The sequence below is a fragment of the Leiobunum rupestre genome, chromosome 11 (genome assembly GCF_980474605.1).
Source record: "Leiobunum rupestre chromosome 11, qqLeiRupe1.1.hap1, whole genome shotgun sequence".
Classification (NCBI taxonomy): Eukaryota; Metazoa; Arthropoda; class Arachnida; order Opiliones; family Sclerosomatidae; genus Leiobunum; species Leiobunum rupestre.
The window spans coordinates 34,959,777-34,975,821 of NC_143394.1; the positions used below are offsets into that span (position 1 = coordinate 34,959,777).

At 36.2% G+C, this 16,045-nt stretch overlaps 5 protein-coding genes and 1 non-coding gene across 7 annotated transcripts; 3 read left to right on the plus strand and 3 right to left on the minus strand.

Annotated features, from left to right (window-relative positions):
- Positions 1-46: 46 nt before the first annotated feature.
- On the plus strand, positions 47-2,405 carry CycH (cyclin H). The gene is made up of 9 exons (XM_090163195.1): positions 47-940; positions 1,010-1,132; positions 1,204-1,277; positions 1,341-1,542; positions 1,614-1,721; positions 1,782-1,908; positions 1,978-2,089; positions 2,151-2,226; positions 2,304-2,405. The coding sequence occupies exons 1-9, from the start codon at positions 824-826 to the stop codon at positions 2,340-2,342; spliced, it is 978 nt and encodes a 325-aa protein (XP_090019321.1). The 5' UTR covers positions 47-823; the 3' UTR covers positions 2,343-2,405.
- LOC149922381 (RNA guanine-N7 methyltransferase activating subunit-like) lies at positions 96-702 on the minus strand. 2 transcript variants are annotated; one of them, XM_090163199.1, is made up of 3 exons: positions 641-702; positions 370-585; positions 96-291 (listed from the first exon to the last, which is right to left on the minus strand). In XM_090163199.1, the coding sequence occupies exons 2-3, from the start codon at positions 564-566 to the stop codon at positions 129-131; spliced, it is 360 nt and encodes a 119-aa protein (XP_090019325.1). In that variant the 5' UTR covers positions 567-585; positions 641-702; the 3' UTR covers positions 96-128. The 2 variants fall into 2 exon arrangements, with proteins under 2 accessions (XP_090019325.1, XP_090019324.1); XM_090163198.1 differs by having other exon boundaries at positions 370-690.
- Positions 2,406-2,672: 267 nt separating the features above from the next.
- LOC149922382 (signal recognition particle RNA) lies at positions 2,673-2,973 on the plus strand. The gene has a single exon (XR_016477505.1).
- Positions 2,974-4,922: 1,949 nt separating this feature from the next.
- On the minus strand, positions 4,923-7,107 carry LOC149922383 (cysteine dioxygenase type 1). Its single transcript, XM_090163302.1, has 5 exons — positions 6,399-7,107; positions 6,203-6,320; positions 5,996-6,119; positions 5,464-5,633; positions 4,923-5,378 (listed from the first exon to the last, which is right to left on the minus strand). Exons 1-5 carry the CDS (start codon positions 6,572-6,574, stop codon positions 5,331-5,333), a joined length of 636 nt encoding a protein of 211 aa, XP_090019428.1. The 5' UTR covers positions 6,575-7,107; the 3' UTR covers positions 4,923-5,330.
- Positions 7,108-11,733: 4,626 nt separating this feature from the next.
- Positions 11,734-12,326, plus strand: LOC149922384 (DNA-3-methyladenine glycosylase-like; the record flags this gene model as incomplete). Its single annotated transcript, XM_090163069.1, is given in 1 exon segment — positions 11,734-12,326. A coding segment is annotated over 1 exon segment (516 nt), but the record flags the coding sequence as incomplete, so codon positions are not given.
- Positions 12,297-15,183, minus strand: LOC149922385 (inactive rhomboid protein 1-like). Its single transcript, XM_090163068.1, has 11 exons — positions 15,106-15,183; positions 14,803-15,033; positions 14,487-14,639; positions 14,340-14,417; positions 14,150-14,277; positions 13,977-14,092; positions 13,786-13,917; positions 13,543-13,707; positions 13,302-13,471; positions 12,993-13,235; positions 12,297-12,934 (listed from the first exon to the last, which is right to left on the minus strand). Exons 2-11 carry the CDS (start codon positions 15,025-15,027, stop codon positions 12,464-12,466), a joined length of 1,881 nt encoding a protein of 626 aa, XP_090019194.1. The 5' UTR covers positions 15,028-15,033; positions 15,106-15,183; the 3' UTR covers positions 12,297-12,463.
- Positions 15,184-16,045: the final 862 nt, after the last annotated feature.

The window sequence follows — 16,045 nt, forward strand, 5'->3', positions numbered from 1 at the left end:
GGAAAACTAAGTTTTCTAATGATTAGGCTCCCCTAGGTAGGTTTTTCTAAGATAAGAATTTGCTTATTTTAGAAATAAATGTAATCTACAAAAGCTAGAATAGCAGAAAGTGAACATTTTATTCTTTATTAATAATTTCGTCTATCCCCATAGTAACCCCTATCCTTGGAATGATCATGAGGGCGTCTTTCTTCTCTGTCTCTGTGTGGATTTGAATAGCTAGAATTTCCCCATCTGTCATCTCTGTTCCTATGTTGATCTCTTCTTTGATCCCTTCTGTCATTGTGATCACTGTGAAATGTCAAAAACATATGAAATAAAAATTTAGTTTTTAGCCAAAAGTTATCCCCAAGCAATTAAGTCGATTACCGATAATTTCCTCGTTCTTGACGAGGTCTTGCACCCCATGGATAAACAAATGGGGGCGAGGAACTTTGTGTCGAAACAATTTTTTGGTATTCCAGATCTTCCTCAGCAAATCTGTTCTTGAATTTCATCTCTAAAGCCGCTACTTCTTCATCTGTAGTAGTGGTAGAATCGCCAGAAGCGGAACTAGCTTCAGCCATAACGAATTTAGATGTTCTTCTGTAAGGAAATCCGATTAATTAACTCTATATAGAAACTATATGTTGTATTTTACTCCAATTCAAAAACAACCGGGTACGACGTGACTCATCGCGTCCTCTCTTTGAGGAATACTGAAAGAAAGGTCAAAGGTCCTGTAATCCGCGACCCCTTTTGGGGAAAAAGCGCATAGTGGACATTTTGCGCCGTTTTGAGTAGTTCATTGACCACGCTCGTTGTATATTTTGTAAAATTAATTATGTTTTCGTCAAGTTCTCAAAGCAAAGAATGGATTTTTACAAACGAACAGGAAATAGCATCTCTTCGAAATAAAGCTAATAGAAAGTTTATTGATCGTTTTGGAAAAAACATGAGTGTCAGTACATTTTTTCTTCTATTACTTGTGCTATGTTTAATAAATTACAAAAACTGTATGAAATTACAGGAAGAAAAAGCCAGCCAGTTTTTCCTAACTGCCATTGAAGAGCAGATATTATTAAAACAAAGTGAATACATTTTGAGGGATTTTTGTAAGAAATTTCAACCACCAATGCCGCGGAGTGTTATTGTAATTAAAATTATATATTGTTGTTAACGAAAAATAATGCAGGATGTAATATATATACATTATATTGAAAGGGTACATCATTCCATTATTTCAAAAGATTCTACCTTAACAATTCTGTCATGGATTATCATCCAAAACATATAATGTAAAATTTACCTAATATTTGCTAAATTGCTGCTAAATATTAATATTTTACTACTTCATGAAGGGTTACATGTATTTATTTGGCTTCCAAAGTTGAAGAATTCAACGTTTCAATCACTCAATTTGTCCTTAACGTTAAAGGCGACCGTGAAAAAGCTATAGATGTTATTTTGAACAACGAACTTTTGCTAATGCAACAGTTGAGTTATCATTTAACTATCCACAACCCTTACAGACCATTAGAAGGTTTGTTAATAGATATTAAGGTAAGATTATTGCATTTTTAAATACAAGAACTTAATATTTAATTATTAATTATTTTAAATAATCTTATTAGACAAGATACACAACATCCATTGATCCTGAGAAACTCCGGCTCTTAATAGATGATTTCTTGGACAAAACATTATTCACTGATGCTTGCTTATTATTTGCACCCTCTCAAGTATTATAACTGTTAAAAATATATTAGTATGCAAAATTTAAGGAATTATTACGGTTGTAGATTGCTTTAGCAGCTATATTATACGCATCTAACAAAGTACAAGAAAACTTTGACACATATATTTCAAATATTTTATTTGCCGAAGCTCCCAATGAAAAAGTCATTTTGATTAAAGATATAGCTAAAAGTATAACGCTTATATTTAAAATCGCTGGTAAAAAATTATGCAAATTAAGTTTTGTAATCATTTCAACAGGAATGTGTCAAATGGTAAAAAATATTCAACATTTGCCCAGAGAACAAACCAAAGCTGTTGAGAAAAAATTGGAAAAATGTAGAAATCAAGAAAATAATCCCGACAGTCAAGTGTAAGTTTTAAATTTATTGCAAACTATTAGTACAGTTACAATTGTTTCTTTTGTGAATAAGATATAAGCGTAAACAGCAGGAATTGCTAAACGAAGAAGAATTAGAAGTTGGTCGGAAGTATAGTAGGCTGACTGAGGTAGCTTTAATTTTTTAAATTTTAACAATAAACACTAGGAACTTTAAAATTTTAGTTTTGAGTGTTTTTGTTTGTAGGAACAACAAAGGGAAGAAGAATCTTTATTACAGACATGAATCTTGCGTCAAAACTTGTATAATATGTGAATATCTTTTAGAGAAAATAAAATCGATTTCTATACGTCATCGTCTAGACCTCTTTCAGTCTCTGGCATGTTAGAGCATATTTTAGTTACCGTAACCGCACCTAGATGGCGCCATATTATCGTTAGATACAAAGTTAAACATTAAATTAAACAGTTGTTATTTAAATATAGTTTTAAAACGATATTTATTTAATTATAATTCGCCTGTAACTATTTACGAATTTAAATCTGGGTTAGAAATCAAATAATTTTTGGCGAATGTAGTTTGCAGTGAAATATCGTCTCCAGCGAGAGTCGTTCGGCTGGGAGTGTTGGCATACTCCTGTAATCCAGCTACTTGGAGGCCAGGATCGGTGGACGATTTGAGGTTGGGAGTCCTGTGACCCGTTGACCTGTGTCGATCGGGCGTCCGCACTAAGCCCGGCGTCAATATGGTGACCTCGGGGTAACCCGTGGGTCACCAGGTTGCTCTAAGGAGGAGCGTACCGGCCCAGGGCAGCAATGCAGCAAGCAAAAGCTCCCGCACCGCGCAGTAGTGGGATAGCGCCTGTGAGTAGGCGAAGGTGTCATAGCCCAGCCGACACAATCGAACACGATTCTTTTGATCAAAATTTATTTTTTATTCTAATTATTTATTTCACACTTTATATGCCTTTGTAACAAACATTTTAGTCCGGCATTTTTAGGTTGCAACAGGTGGCGCACTTTTTCTTTATAGAGAATGAACTTGACAGACTTGACCATAATGTTAAAGCGGTTTACTAGACGTTTATAATAAATACAAAGGTTTACTATACTTCTGGCTATATTACGTTATGTGTTTATTAGCCTAGCTTATTATTAATATTATTAATGAAACCCATTTAATGCCAAATTGAACTGTTGGTATATAACTGTGAAACACTGCCCTGGAGAACTCCCCCGAACAGACAGAGGTAGTTGCATTAAGTTTGAATGGTGTTGTCCCGAAATTAATTTTTCTAAATTTAAAAAAGAAATTGATTTTATATTTCCGAATTTATTGTTTGGTCAAATAAATATTCAAATTTAAATATCTTCCTAAATGATAAGTTTTAATTGTTATAAAGGGAAAGGTTAGGTTATGTTGCAATATAATTAAACTATTCTAACATTCACAAAATAAATTTGTTGTAATATTTCTTGCGATCATTGGAAGATTGTGATACAATAGAAAAAATTATATTTTTCGGACATTTGAAACCGCATTGCACACATTAGTATCTTTTTTTTTAAGAGTTCGTACATTTGAAATTCAGTGAAATGACATTAAACCAAATTTTGTAATTATTTTTATTTACATTACAAAAACATAATGACATTGAGTAACTGATAAATGTTGATTTAAATATACTTTGGTAAATATTTGGTGTTGATATTTTTTATTTAGCACAGTTTGCATATAATATCATAATGTTATTTTCCATTAGTTACCTCAGGGCCTCAGGCTGCTAAACACCACTTGGGGATATTAGGCAACGCTGCAATAACAAATCTTTTATAACCCCACTTTTCCATGTTCAGTGATATGGCCTAAGTTCATTGGCTGTATCCAAGGTTCGTAAATGCGCGTATTTGTATCCAGGGCCTGTATATCTTGAAGGTCTACTTAAAAATTCAGATAAATATTTCCAGCGATAATATATAACACGCTTTTTACAATCGCGAAACCCCTTCAGCACCTCCGAAGTGCGTATGCGATATTATTTCCCCATCGTAAAATATTTTAAAGCTGCTCTAAAGAATTTTTTGGTGAAAAAAAAAACCGCAGACGGCTAGAACACCGGTAATCGTAAAAAATCTTGATATAATTGAAAATAACTCCTCGGGGGAAACCAACTTGCTTACGCAATATTACGTTATCAACCTTGTCTTATGACGTCATTAGTCATCGATACTTATTTACCATTTAATATTCTATGGAATTTTACACCGAATTAATAATTTTTTATCGATATGTGATACGGTATCTGTTTAGCCTTCGTTTTTAGGCGTTACAAAAACTGATTCATTTTATTAAGCGCAAAATACATATTTTTCCAGTTCCGGATGATAATAATGGTAATTTATTAAAAAAAATAACTGAAAGTTCGAGCGAATTAATTTTCACCAAAGGAAAGTGTATTTTTATCACCGAAAACGTTAGTGAATTTGTTAAATATACGCAAAACTTCCTTGTTCTTTAAAGAGCTGTGACCGAAATTTTAATATTTTTGTTGACGATTTAAAATATAAAAGATTACATGTATCTAACGCCGTAATCAGTTCAAGACCCACATTCTAAATAGTAGGCTCTCAATTACTGAGATATAAAGGGTGTTAATTTTCTTGTTGGTTTGACCATGATTCAACTCTGGTTCATTTGTGCTTTCTCCCTACAATAGGCAGAAGAGACGACAAGCTTAGTACTGCAGAGTGGTCTCGCGTATCTTTTGTCTATAAGAACCAGATCAAACCGGAATGAAGAGGTGCCGCACGGTCTCTTTCGATCTCATTATCTAGCAGTAGTCTAGTAAGTAGTAAAGCACGTGCATTTCGGTTTTTCTTTAACAAAAATTTATTAAAAATGATAATGAGAAAAACAACAGATTTACTACAAGAAATATTTTATCTTTTTCGCGAGCTTCGTATTACAGTTCTCTTGCAAAAGTAGGCCAAAACAGTTTTCTTTCGATAGTCAATCAACCAATTGATACGAGCAGACAGTAAAAATTTTCAAGTAGTCTTTCGACTCTTTCCACCCCCTCCTTTATTCAAAATGTCACGACCACCGAAACGTTGAAGGAATCAATAACATAATTTGATAATAGCTACGGCCTTTAGTTCTTTGTTATTCGGTTTTGAAGTAACAGATAGTAGATACAGAAATGATAGGGCTCTTTGAAAATTAACTTCCTTTGCAAATAACAATAACGAGGGGTAATGAACGCGATTAATATCACTAGTTGTTTTCGTAGTGCACAGTCACCGCTCCACTGCCATTCATAACCTATAAATTAGGTTAAAGTGAAGATTAATATTGGATAGCTTGCGTTAGTTCTAAAATAAGAATCAATTTTTAACGGCAAGCCTACCTTTGGTGTCTTTTTGCCGTATTTGGTGAAGAAGGTCACTTTGCAAGGCGTTTTGTGGCCCGTCCTCTGGTCAAACATGTGGCAGCTGTCGTATGGGGGGCAGTAGAGGTGTAGGCTGACCGCAACATCAGTGTGAGATGGATTTTCAACTCGGTGTAATCCAATGGAATCTGGTTGAAACATCAGCTCCAGTTAAAAAATAAATAACATTTTCTAGAACTGAGCGACCCATAGAAGCGAGAAGTTTACTTTACTAATAACTCAAATTTGTCCGGGGTAGAATTAACTTTACAGGGACATACATTCTAGAAACATGTCCAGGTAAGAGCGAACTTAAAAGGTCATTAATTCTAGAAATATGTCGGATAAAAAATAACATCAATTCTGAATTTAAAACTGAAGTAAGAACAGGTTTTTCCCGGAAACTGACGAGTTTCAAAACTTAAAAAAGAGTTGTTTCGAAAAAGTTGGTTGAGTCATGATATATATTTTTCGCCGCGACCGTTACATTATTTGAAATTATGCAACTTGCCATTAATGTATGCTACGTCGTTCGTTTTAATTTGTGTTTCTTCGGTCGGGATCATCCTTTTATTTGGATCGTCACTTCCGTTGGGCCAAGAGTAACGAATCTCCGTTAAGGTTCCGTACAACATCTACAAGAAAAATGGTGAACTGTAAAGCAATAATCAAAGGCGAGGGAAGGGTGAAATCTGCGAGAAAAAAGCGTGCCACGTACCTTCATGAAGCAATGAGCGTCGGCGTGGTCGTGAATACTGCTACCGTGGCCTTCTGACCAAGCCAATAACATCAAATTGTATTTGCCATTGCCTTCATCCACCAAATTCCTCGTATATCTATATCCAAGATGGGATTAGCGAAACTGATAGAACTTATTTAAACAGAGAAATGATAGTGAAACCTCTCGGGTATACCTATGCCTATCGAAATTGGCGTATTTCTTCCAGTCTCTTGGCTTACTTTTGTAAGAGGCCATTAGCGAATGTACGTACTCAACATTAATATTGTCCGACGAGAAAACTCTGCGCAATTCCGCGATCAAATCTTCCAAACTTTCGATTTTGGGGAGCTGCAATTTAGAAGATTCCATTTTAAGTTGGAATACTAGATTTTTAGTACAAAGGCGAAGCTCCAAGAAATTTTAAAATCAATGTCTCAAAGTTCCTCCAAGAACTTTCTCAGAAATCTCGAGAAGGATAATTTTTAATCGCGATTGCTATTTCTTCAAACGTCCGATAAAATATTGTTGGGTCTAGCTTTGCAAACTGGTTGTTATATAGGGGAGGTTTTAAGAGAAAACAGGGGGAAAGCACGAGGGGGAGTGAGAATATGGAACCACCGCAGTGTTTATGACGTTGACATGGGTCCATTAGGAACTGTCGCGATTATCTGGGGAGGAAAAATATCCGGGAATTGTGATTGGAGACTTATCGTCACGTCAGAGACGAGCCCTCTTTTTTGTGTCTATTAATTTTTATTGCCTGACGACATGGCGTTTTGAAGAAATTATTAGACAGGTTAATTAAGTACGCGTTTGATAACTTATTTGACTGTAAACCTAGCCTTATTTCGCGCAGACTGCTTTTCCTACACGTTCTTTAGCGCCTATTTAAACGGTCTAAAGACCCTACAATGTTAGTCGAACGGGTTCCATCGAGTTCAAACGGACTTTATGAAAACCTAACTTTTTCGATGGGTTTTTGGGTTCCGAAGTGGTAAATAAAGGTAAATAACTTTATGGTATAAAATGACAAATAATATTGTTTCATTAATTATTTACAGTATTTAAAACTTTAACCTACTTTTATGGATATAAATTCTTAAAGATTTAGAACAGACTTGTAAAGTAATGGAAATAAAGTTCAAAATTCCTTTTTTGAAGGATTTTCTTGATTTCACATATTATTATACAATGTTAACCAATATTTATTAAATTTTTGAAATACTGTCACAAAGATTTAGAGTTGTTTGGTATCCTATGATGACAAAATCCTTTTATGAGACTGTTCACAAATTACAAAACGTGAAAAATCGAATTACATTCAAAATTAAGCTTTTTTATTTATTGTTTTACTTCTATAAAATTAATCATACTACTATAAATGAGAACAATAAGTACTTACAACTAGCTAAAATAATTGATAATTTAGGTTACGTTATACAACTATGATACGTTATGTAAAATGTACAATAGTTATTTTTAAAATAAATGGATTGAAAGCACCCAAAACACAGCGGCATATCCAGAAAGTAATTTGGAAATCTACCCCCTAAACGTACGGGTTGTTTTTTTTCAAAAGACCTTTCTATAAAACAAAGCTAGGCTTGCGGAACTTGTTTTTATGAAGCTCATTCCTCACGAAATACGTAGAAGTTCAGTTCAGCTTATTCTTAAAAACAGGGTACCTCGACGAATTCACTCTTACGTCCAGGGCTTTTCGTAGTAAAATTTCATCGATACGTAACCCGCAGAAACATCAAAACAAGAAGGCCAATGTTACTTTATAATAATAATCAGTTAGGCTAATACCCAAAGCACAACCTTAGGCCTAAGTCATCAAGCGACTTTTAAAGCCATTAATTCAAGTGGCCGGGTCACAATGCGTAGGAGGGTGGTGGCAAGCCCTTCATTCCACGAGAGAAAACAGCTCGGACCTACAATCACTATTACCGCAACAAGTTTTAATGGAAAGGGAAACCCATAATACTTTCAAACTCAACGCAGAAGGAGTGGTTCCGAGTTGTCACCCAGTGCCACAAGCTGGAATCGAACCCGGCTTCTATTGCTGCGAGGCGGAAAATGCTAGCCACTCCGCCACCACAAAGGCCTATTGTTTTTGACCTATTAGAGAAGTTTAAAATCGTCAAAGTTGGCTGTGATAGAACAATGACAGCGCCCAATTTTTTGAAGGCTACGTGTCGGAAGTGGGTAAACGCTTCGTTAAAAAACCGTCAATCAAACAGCTCTCGGAATTCGAATTCAATAAGCGTTTTGCATGGGAAAAATAGTAAGTGTTAAAGTTGGCCGTAGTCTTATCTATATTTGTTTACCATGGTAACTAATACTATGGAGCTAATTTTTTCTGAGTTCCGGCTGGAAGTGGGTAAACGCTATTGAATACGAGCGAAGCAGTTATTTCGAATCTAGAGTACAAGGTCTATATTATCTTTGGTGTCATCAAAAGTTACATAAGACCCAAAAGTGTGTCAGAACGGTTAAGTAGTTAATGAGAGTTCGTCTCAAAGTAAAATAGGGAAACGAAGGGGGTGTTGGAAAATGCGTTATCAAAATCGAGGTACTCCAGCGCCGCCGAGTGAGGCGTTTTAGAACGTATGTCTACGGGCGAGTAAATCGAACAGAGAAAATCGCACCCGACCATAGACTAAATATAATGTTGCTAGTACAATTCCAACTAGTTGGTTATGTAGTCTATAGTGTGACTAGGTCTCACTAGAAATTTTAAGAGGCGCGAAGGTACAGCTGACACACTTTTGGGTCTTATGCTACTTTTGTTGTCATGTATAAGGAAAAAATTTATATACTTATGATATTCGCCCTGAACTATTTTGCCTATCTGAAAAATAATTGTCAGTTTTATGTTCCGCTTTAATAATTTATCATTAGACGCGTTAAGCCACGGTAGAAAAGTTGCAGGAGCGTAGATGTAGCTTTTTGTGCTTTATTGGGCTACCAGGTCCCCCTACGCGTTTTCGAGGGGTAACTTAACCGGTCTATTAATTGACCAAAGAGATATTTTCATAAAGTTGGTGGCGCTATCCTGTTGCTAAATGAGCTGCAGCACTAGATAACATAAGTGGGCGCCTTATTTTATTGTTAGTGAATCGTCACTTGGCCACAGAATCGTTTGAATGATTTGGGTACATTTGTTCGAATGTCATTCGTCCGAACGGTGGTACAAATGTTCGAATGATCATTTGTCCGAATGCCGGAAAACAGGATCGTATGTCCCGGAAAACAGGATCGTATGTCCGAAAACGTATTTCATTTGCCCGAAAAATTTATCACAACTTTGTTGGTGATTTAGTCGTTCAATTTATGTTAACTTTACTGGCGAATTTCATTTGTTCGAATAATCGTTTGTACGTTTTTTCGAACATTAGCAATTGGTTGGTTTTTTTAAATATTGTAAATATAAGAAAATATCCACAACATTCAACGCAATTCCCACTTACGATATCGGTCAAAAAAAATCCGGACCAAAAAAAAACAGCAATAAGAAATATAATTTAGCGACAGGATTCGGACAAGTGTTGCTTGCCCAACTTGTTGAAAAGTTGCCCTGGAATAGTTCAGCCAATGCCTAAGAATGAGTTCAAAAACTCTTTAGTGGGAGAGAAAACGGATCCACGGCTGAAGCGGGGAGGCAACATTTCAACAAGATGGCCAAGGTTATTTTATAAAAAGAACTATTGAAACATTTGTTATTTCGGCGGTTCGGACGATTGAAATTCGAACAAATGTACCTACCCCGTTTGAATTATGAGTATCCCCCCCCCTCCTAACTAAAGTCCTGCTTTGCGAAACGGGAGAGTATGCCTTTGTCACGCGGTGGTGGGGACAGGGGTAGGCTAGACAAGCTTATTGACTAAACAAATTGATTTTTTTTCCAGAAAAATTTTCTTGGCAATAAAACAAATTTCTAGAGATAAAGAAAATTCATAAATGAAAATATGTGGCCTCTTAATTATAAATATGCGGCCCTTTTAATTTAAATATGTGGCCTCTCTCAGAAATGCAGGGGGGCTAAAGCCCACTTCAGCCCACCCTTAGCGCCGCTACTGACCAGGCGCGCAATTTGAAAAGGAAGTTAAGGAACAAAAAAATGTCTCCAGCCCACCCCACACAACGAGAACGCAGATAGCCTTTAAACACGCTAACGCAATGTTGTGTACAAATTTACTTGGACGAGCCTTTACGCTGAGCGTTTTACGGGCGGAAGGAAGACAATTTCCGAATTTTAAATGTACACAAGAAAATGCACGACTTTGGACGGGCTGCGTTATTCTTGTGTTTGTTGCTCCTAGGTGGCAGCATGGACGTCGTCCATGTTAATTCATCCATGGTGGCAGTAAACATTGATAGAGACCATTATTATGACCATAGCCGTCTATGACATGGTAAACAGTGTTTAATTATGGAAGGCATAAAAAAAATAAAAGACAAAAAATGGATTTTGAGGTAATGTGTATCACTTAATATAAATTTAATAGTGGGTGGCAGAGTGATATTAATTGCTAATTCAGAAAAAACTGTAACTGTAATGCCATTCATTATTAAAGCTATATCTGCGGTTGTTTAAACCACAGCACATGTACTTGTGGTGACAATATTTGCTTAACCTGGTATAGTTTACATGCCCAGAATACCAATTCTGATGTCACTGGTTTAAACTTTTGGCATGTTATATGGGCCTATTATAGTACCCAGTGGCGTAGCTAGGAAAATTGGGCCCCAATGCAAAATAAAAAAGGGCCCCTGTCCTGTGACATGTCAATTTTTGTGCTTCAAAATGTACGCGATTTGGGCGCGTTGGCCTATTTATGTCACTGGCTTCCAATATCGTGATAATGACATCACGGTAATACTCTCTATAAAAATATACATGTATACGGCGTTATTAACAATAATAATAATAATCAGCTAGGCTAATACCCAAGGCACCACCTTAGGCGACTTTTGAAGCCCTTAATTCAGGTGGCCGGGTTACAATGCGTAGGAGGGTGGTGGCAAGCCCTGCATGCCATGAGATCGAGCCAACAGCTCCCTACACTAACTATTACCGTTAACCTAGACAAGTTTTTATGGAAGGGGAAACCGAAGAACTCGGAGGAAAACCCCTTAAACCAGTGGGGAGAGAACTTGCAAACTCAACGCAGAAGGAGTTGTTCCGAGTTTTCACCCAGTGCCACAATCTGGGATCGAACCCGGCTCCTCGTGAGACAGCCGATTGGACAGTCGACTAAGTAAAAGTTTATGGGGCCCCATTACTGGGGTGGGCCTCAATGCACCGCATTGGCGTATTTACGCCACTGATTGTACCAATATAAATAGCTAGGTCTCATTAAGACGCATTATTTTTAGCTGGAAATACAGCTGATGTGAATATTGATTCAAAACGTTTGTAATTTGATTTTTACAATCAAAATTGTGTTCAGTTAGCCAAAAATCTTTTGGGAAAACATCTTATCAGGAGTATCTATGATGAAGTGAGCTGTAACTGAAAAATAGTAGAGACTGAGAGTTATCTTGGGAATGAAGATAAAGCTTCTCACTCTTTCCAAGGGAAGAGAACACCTCGTAATGAACCAATGTTTATGCAACCGGGAATAGCCTATATCTATCCCATCTACGGCATGTATCATTGTTTCAACATATCCAGCCAGGGAGAAGGAGCCGCTGTGCTTTTGAGAGCCATTGAACCTATAGAAGGTCTGGACTTTATGGAGAAATTTAGAAATGTCAGACGAATCAAAGGTGGAAGTTTAAAGCCCTTTCAGTTATGCAATGGACCTTCCAAGCTCTGTCAAAGCTTTTCAATTGATAAAAGCACTATCAATAAGGTGGATTTGACAATGGACCATAAAATATGGCTTGGAATGGGTGATGATGTGATTGATGAATAGATTGTAAGCTGCAAGAGAATTGGCATAGATAAAGTTGGAAAAGAATGGGCAGAGTGCCCATTGAGGTTTTACATCATAGAAAACAAGGCTGTTAGTGTAATTATCAAAGACAAACAGTGAACTTTCCATACAATTTTATTCGGTAAATGTTTATATAGAACCAATGTGAAGTGTCAAAAATGTGTGGTTAAACTGGTTGTATAATTAACATAAAATTTTGATAGAAAAACTTAAAAATAATACTGGAAAGAGTTTAAAATGTATAGAGAGAGTGAGTAAATATTAACTTTGAATTTAGTTTGAAACAGTCTAAAGTGGAATAATGAAAACATTCTTAATCATGGCTCAAAGTGCCTTGAAGCTCTACCAAAATGTTACAAACATTTTCGGTCCAAGGAATGCAACTAAAGAAATAACAATAGGTGCAAAAACCTGTGTCTTGAATCACGTAAAATAGAATGATAAATAGGATGACGAAAAAGATAAACCAAATTAGGGAAACAACTAGAATAAGTCTGCGAATTTTGCAGTTCCATTTGTTGAAGCATAAATGTGGTACTATAGCAAAGGCTATTGGAACTCCGAATATCAAACCTCCCACGTGAGCGAAATTATTGACAAAGGGAAAAAATCCAGATATAAGAACAAAAATGGCCACTAGTATCAATATCAGAAATTCGCAAGCGTATTTTTTCTTTTTGTATGGTAATGCTTGAAGAACTTCAAACATGGAGATGCCTATCAGAGTAGAAATGGCTCCACTGCAGCCAACTTGGGGAAGGTAAGGGTCGAAAAAACTACCAACCTGTGGACATATCTTTTGTATAGAGTTTGGTTTTACACGTTCATTTTTCACTACTTACCAAGTTGCCTCCTATTGCACCAAGAAAGTATATCAGAGCTATTCTTATATGCCCTACGGCAGCTTCAATGGGTCTTCCTATAGTCCATTGTATAACAAACACTAGTAAAAAGTGTAGGATGCCTGCATGTGAAAAGAGTGATGCCAGGTAACGCCACCCCTGATTATGAGAATATGGCATGAAGTGCCATTTCTCATCCGCTTTAAGTCCAACACTTCCGCAAAAATGAGGGAAACAGAACACCTGAGAGTGAGTGTAGTTTTATATTTTATAAAATTTACTAAGCTTATGAATAAATAAAGTTATTACTTGACTGCAGTGTTCAAACTTGTCTTCGTGATAATATCCTTCGTGGGCTTTGCAGCCTTCTTTCGTCGTCATTTTACAAGTTCCCAGTAAACCGTAGCAGCAAGGTCTTAAAACAGTTCTTACATTGGGCTTAACTTTAGAGCAAACCTCGCTGTACCAACTTCCTCCACCTTTTATTTGAACAGATTGTTAAAACTAGTCGAGAAATTAACTGATTTAAAAACTTTAGCTCGATCTTCACCCATGGTTAAATTATTGCATTCTGATCTAGTTGCAGTTCCAGCAATATCGTGTTTTTTAATTGCGCAACAGCCAAGTTTTTCTTTGTATCCGTGAGGCTGGGCTAATAGGATAAGTGTCATAACTTCATCCGTTCTCATACATGGTGCGTAGATAGCTCCCCATTCTTAAAATATCAAATTCACCAAAAAGTATTAACTTGTGTTCGCTGCTTAGCTTCTTTGAAGATAATTAATGCTTTTACCAATCAGGTGTCGGACCGTTGGACCAATCCAAACATTTGGTCGTCGCCAAATATCATAGTCCTCTATTCCTCTGAAGGTGGTCATACCCTTTGCGAACTCAATTTTTGGTTCGACTCCAATCCAAGCGATGCCTTTAATGTTACAAAGACTTATTATCTTAGTTTAGTTGTTGTTTTTAGGATTTTCTTACCACCAACTGCCATTGAGGCTATCAAAACAATAAGTTGTATAACTGATATCACTATAATGAACCACGGAAAATGATGATGCTTTGCCATAAAATCTTGATCCAACTTTTCCATCAATCTGTTTTAGATTTCACGGTTATTTGCTTGCAAAACCAAATATTTCACTTAAAAATACTTTGCTCTTTCATCTTCTGAAACTGTCTCTAGCTTCCTTTCTTCATTTCTTATTTCTTCCAATACATAAGCCGGTCTTTTAGTAGTATTCTTGGAACCACCAACATTTCTTGGCATACCAGATTCCAACTATTTTAAATGAGGGACTATTTAGTATTTGTGATCATTCACTTTTTACCATGAAATCCCACCTTTTGAAGATACTCGTAGTATGTTAATGCATCAGCTCCGTAAGCGTAGTCCTCATTAGTATCTTTCAGGCCTACTGCCTATTTTATTTTTTTAAAAAGTGGTTTTGTTTGAATAAGTAAATTTAAATTTCTTATATTATTCTTTACGGTTTGCTCTTGGTTATTAGTCTTGTTGCGTTGAGTTTTTGCTTTAGATTCTTGATATTTGTTGGGTTTATTTTTTTTGGATTTTGAGACTATTTTTCCTAGGTTTAGGCAGCAAGTGCATGAATTTCTTAGGCAAAAACCAATTTCATTTTCCTAATTGAAAAGGAAGTACATATATTTGTATTCTATTCCCCAAGCTGTTCATTCCTAATGGAAAGTGTAAGCAATACTTGGCACCAAGGGGAGAAGATAGCGACTATGATAGGTTTTGCAGCAGTGTACACTATCTTGACCCCTCAGTGGAAAATTTTGTAACTGAAATACGATCATGGAAATTCTCGTTCCATAGTTTCATAGAAGTTGGATTCTTTATTCCTAATCCTTCGCAAAGTGCCTGACATCCTTTCTGGGGTGGACAACAAGTCAGTTGATGTGGGTTGTATTTGATATGACGTGGCCGTTCATTAGTTTTATTTGGTTGCTGATTAATGGCAGTTGGTTCAGGATTTATGTAAGGTGATCCCTTATTGTGGTCACTCATTTTGTTCTAAAGTTAAACAAATAATTATATAATTTCGATTATTTTATAAGATATTACATATATATTCTTTATAGTTACTGTTAACTTTCACTCTACAAAACACGAATCTTTGATTTCGCTCCAAAATAAATATTAGGCCTAATGTAAAAAGACGCGTTTTTTGCTTTTAAATCACGCGCTATGGCAAGGTTCGTTTTGATTGGTGTTTTTCAAGCAGTTGAAAGTAGGCGGTGTTTAAATACGTCATAATTGTTGAAGAAAGACGGCGTGCCACTACCATGGCCACTCCATAATGTTTACCCAATAAGATAGTAGACCATAAACAGATCGTTGCCTCCGTTATATCAAGGCCTGGGTACGCTTAGATTTTCGCCCCCCCACCGTGGATTTCTAATACGCCGCAATTTCTCGCTAGAGGCACTCTGAACCATTGTGAAATTTGAAATTTAGAGCGTGCGCATTTCGTTTTTTGCAAAGTTGTTCTTTGGATCTTTCTTCCAATGATTCGCCGTGGTGGTCATTAATAAGTAAGTATTTAACTAATTGTATTTTATTCCACATATTAACAAACGTTTAATTACATTTGTAGTAATATAAAATGGTTGTCTGCTCAGTTCCTAATTGCAAACAAAGTGATTGGAAGAGAGTAAAGAAACGCCAAATTGGTCAAGAGGAAAATATAAGTTTCCATTCATTTCCTAAGGAAATGTCAATGAGAAAAAAACGGATTTGTGCAATTTTTAACGTCCAACAGGATGACGATCTTTCATTTCATGAGGAACTTATATCAAATAAAGGAGATGCTAAAATCTGTAGCAAACATTTTAACAAGTCTGATTTTAGTATATCAACTAGTCGAAAACGTCTTTTAAACTACGTTGTGCCCCATATTTCGCTAAATGAATTTGAAATTTCTGATTCTCATCCCCAAAAGATGTTTAAGAACTCTTGCGAAAGAAGAATCCCTCTTTCTCCAGTGGGAAATATTCCAAGGACTGATGTACAAACCACACCTGTT

Bases quoted from the DNA above. Each gene is read 5' to 3' on its own strand.
- LOC149922381 (XM_090163199.1), bottom strand. From the start codon at position 566: ATGGCTGAAGCTAGTTCCGCTTCTGGCGATTCTACCACTACTACAGAT. The intron at 292-369 runs GTAATCGACTTA...GACATTTCACAG, and splicing joins CAAGAACGAGGAAATTATCG to TGATCACAATGACAGAAGGG.
- CycH (XM_090163195.1), top strand. From the start codon at position 824: ATGTTTTCGTCAAGTTCTCAAAGCAAAGAATGGATTTTTACAAACGAA. The intron at 1,543-1,613 runs GTAAGATTATTG...TAATCTTATTAG, and splicing joins GTTTGTTAATAGATATTAAG to ACAAGATACACAACATCCAT. The intron at 1,909-1,977 runs GTATAACGCTTA...TCATTTCAACAG, and splicing joins GATTAAAGATATAGCTAAAA to GAATGTGTCAAATGGTAAAA.
- LOC149922383 (XM_090163302.1), bottom strand. From the start codon at position 6,574: ATGGAATCTTCTAAATTGCAGCTCCCCAAAATCGAAAGTTTGGAAGAT. The intron at 6,321-6,398 runs GTATACCCGAGA...TCTTGGATATAG, and splicing joins GCCAATTTCGATAGGCATAG to ATATACGAGGAATTTGGTGG. The intron at 5,634-5,995 runs GCAAGTTGCATA...TGTTTCAACCAG, and splicing joins CGACGTAGCATACATTAATG to ATTCCATTGGATTACACCGA.
- LOC149922385 (XM_090163068.1), bottom strand. From the start codon at position 15,027: ATGAGTGACCACAATAAGGGATCACCTTACATAAATCCTGAACCAACT. The intron at 13,708-13,785 runs GTAAAAGCATTA...TGATATTTTAAG, and splicing joins AACGGTCCGACACCTGATTG to AATGGGGAGCTATCTACGCA. The intron at 13,236-13,301 runs GTAATAACTTTA...ACTCACTCTCAG, and splicing joins AGTTTGAACACTGCAGTCAA to GTGTTCTGTTTCCCTCATTT.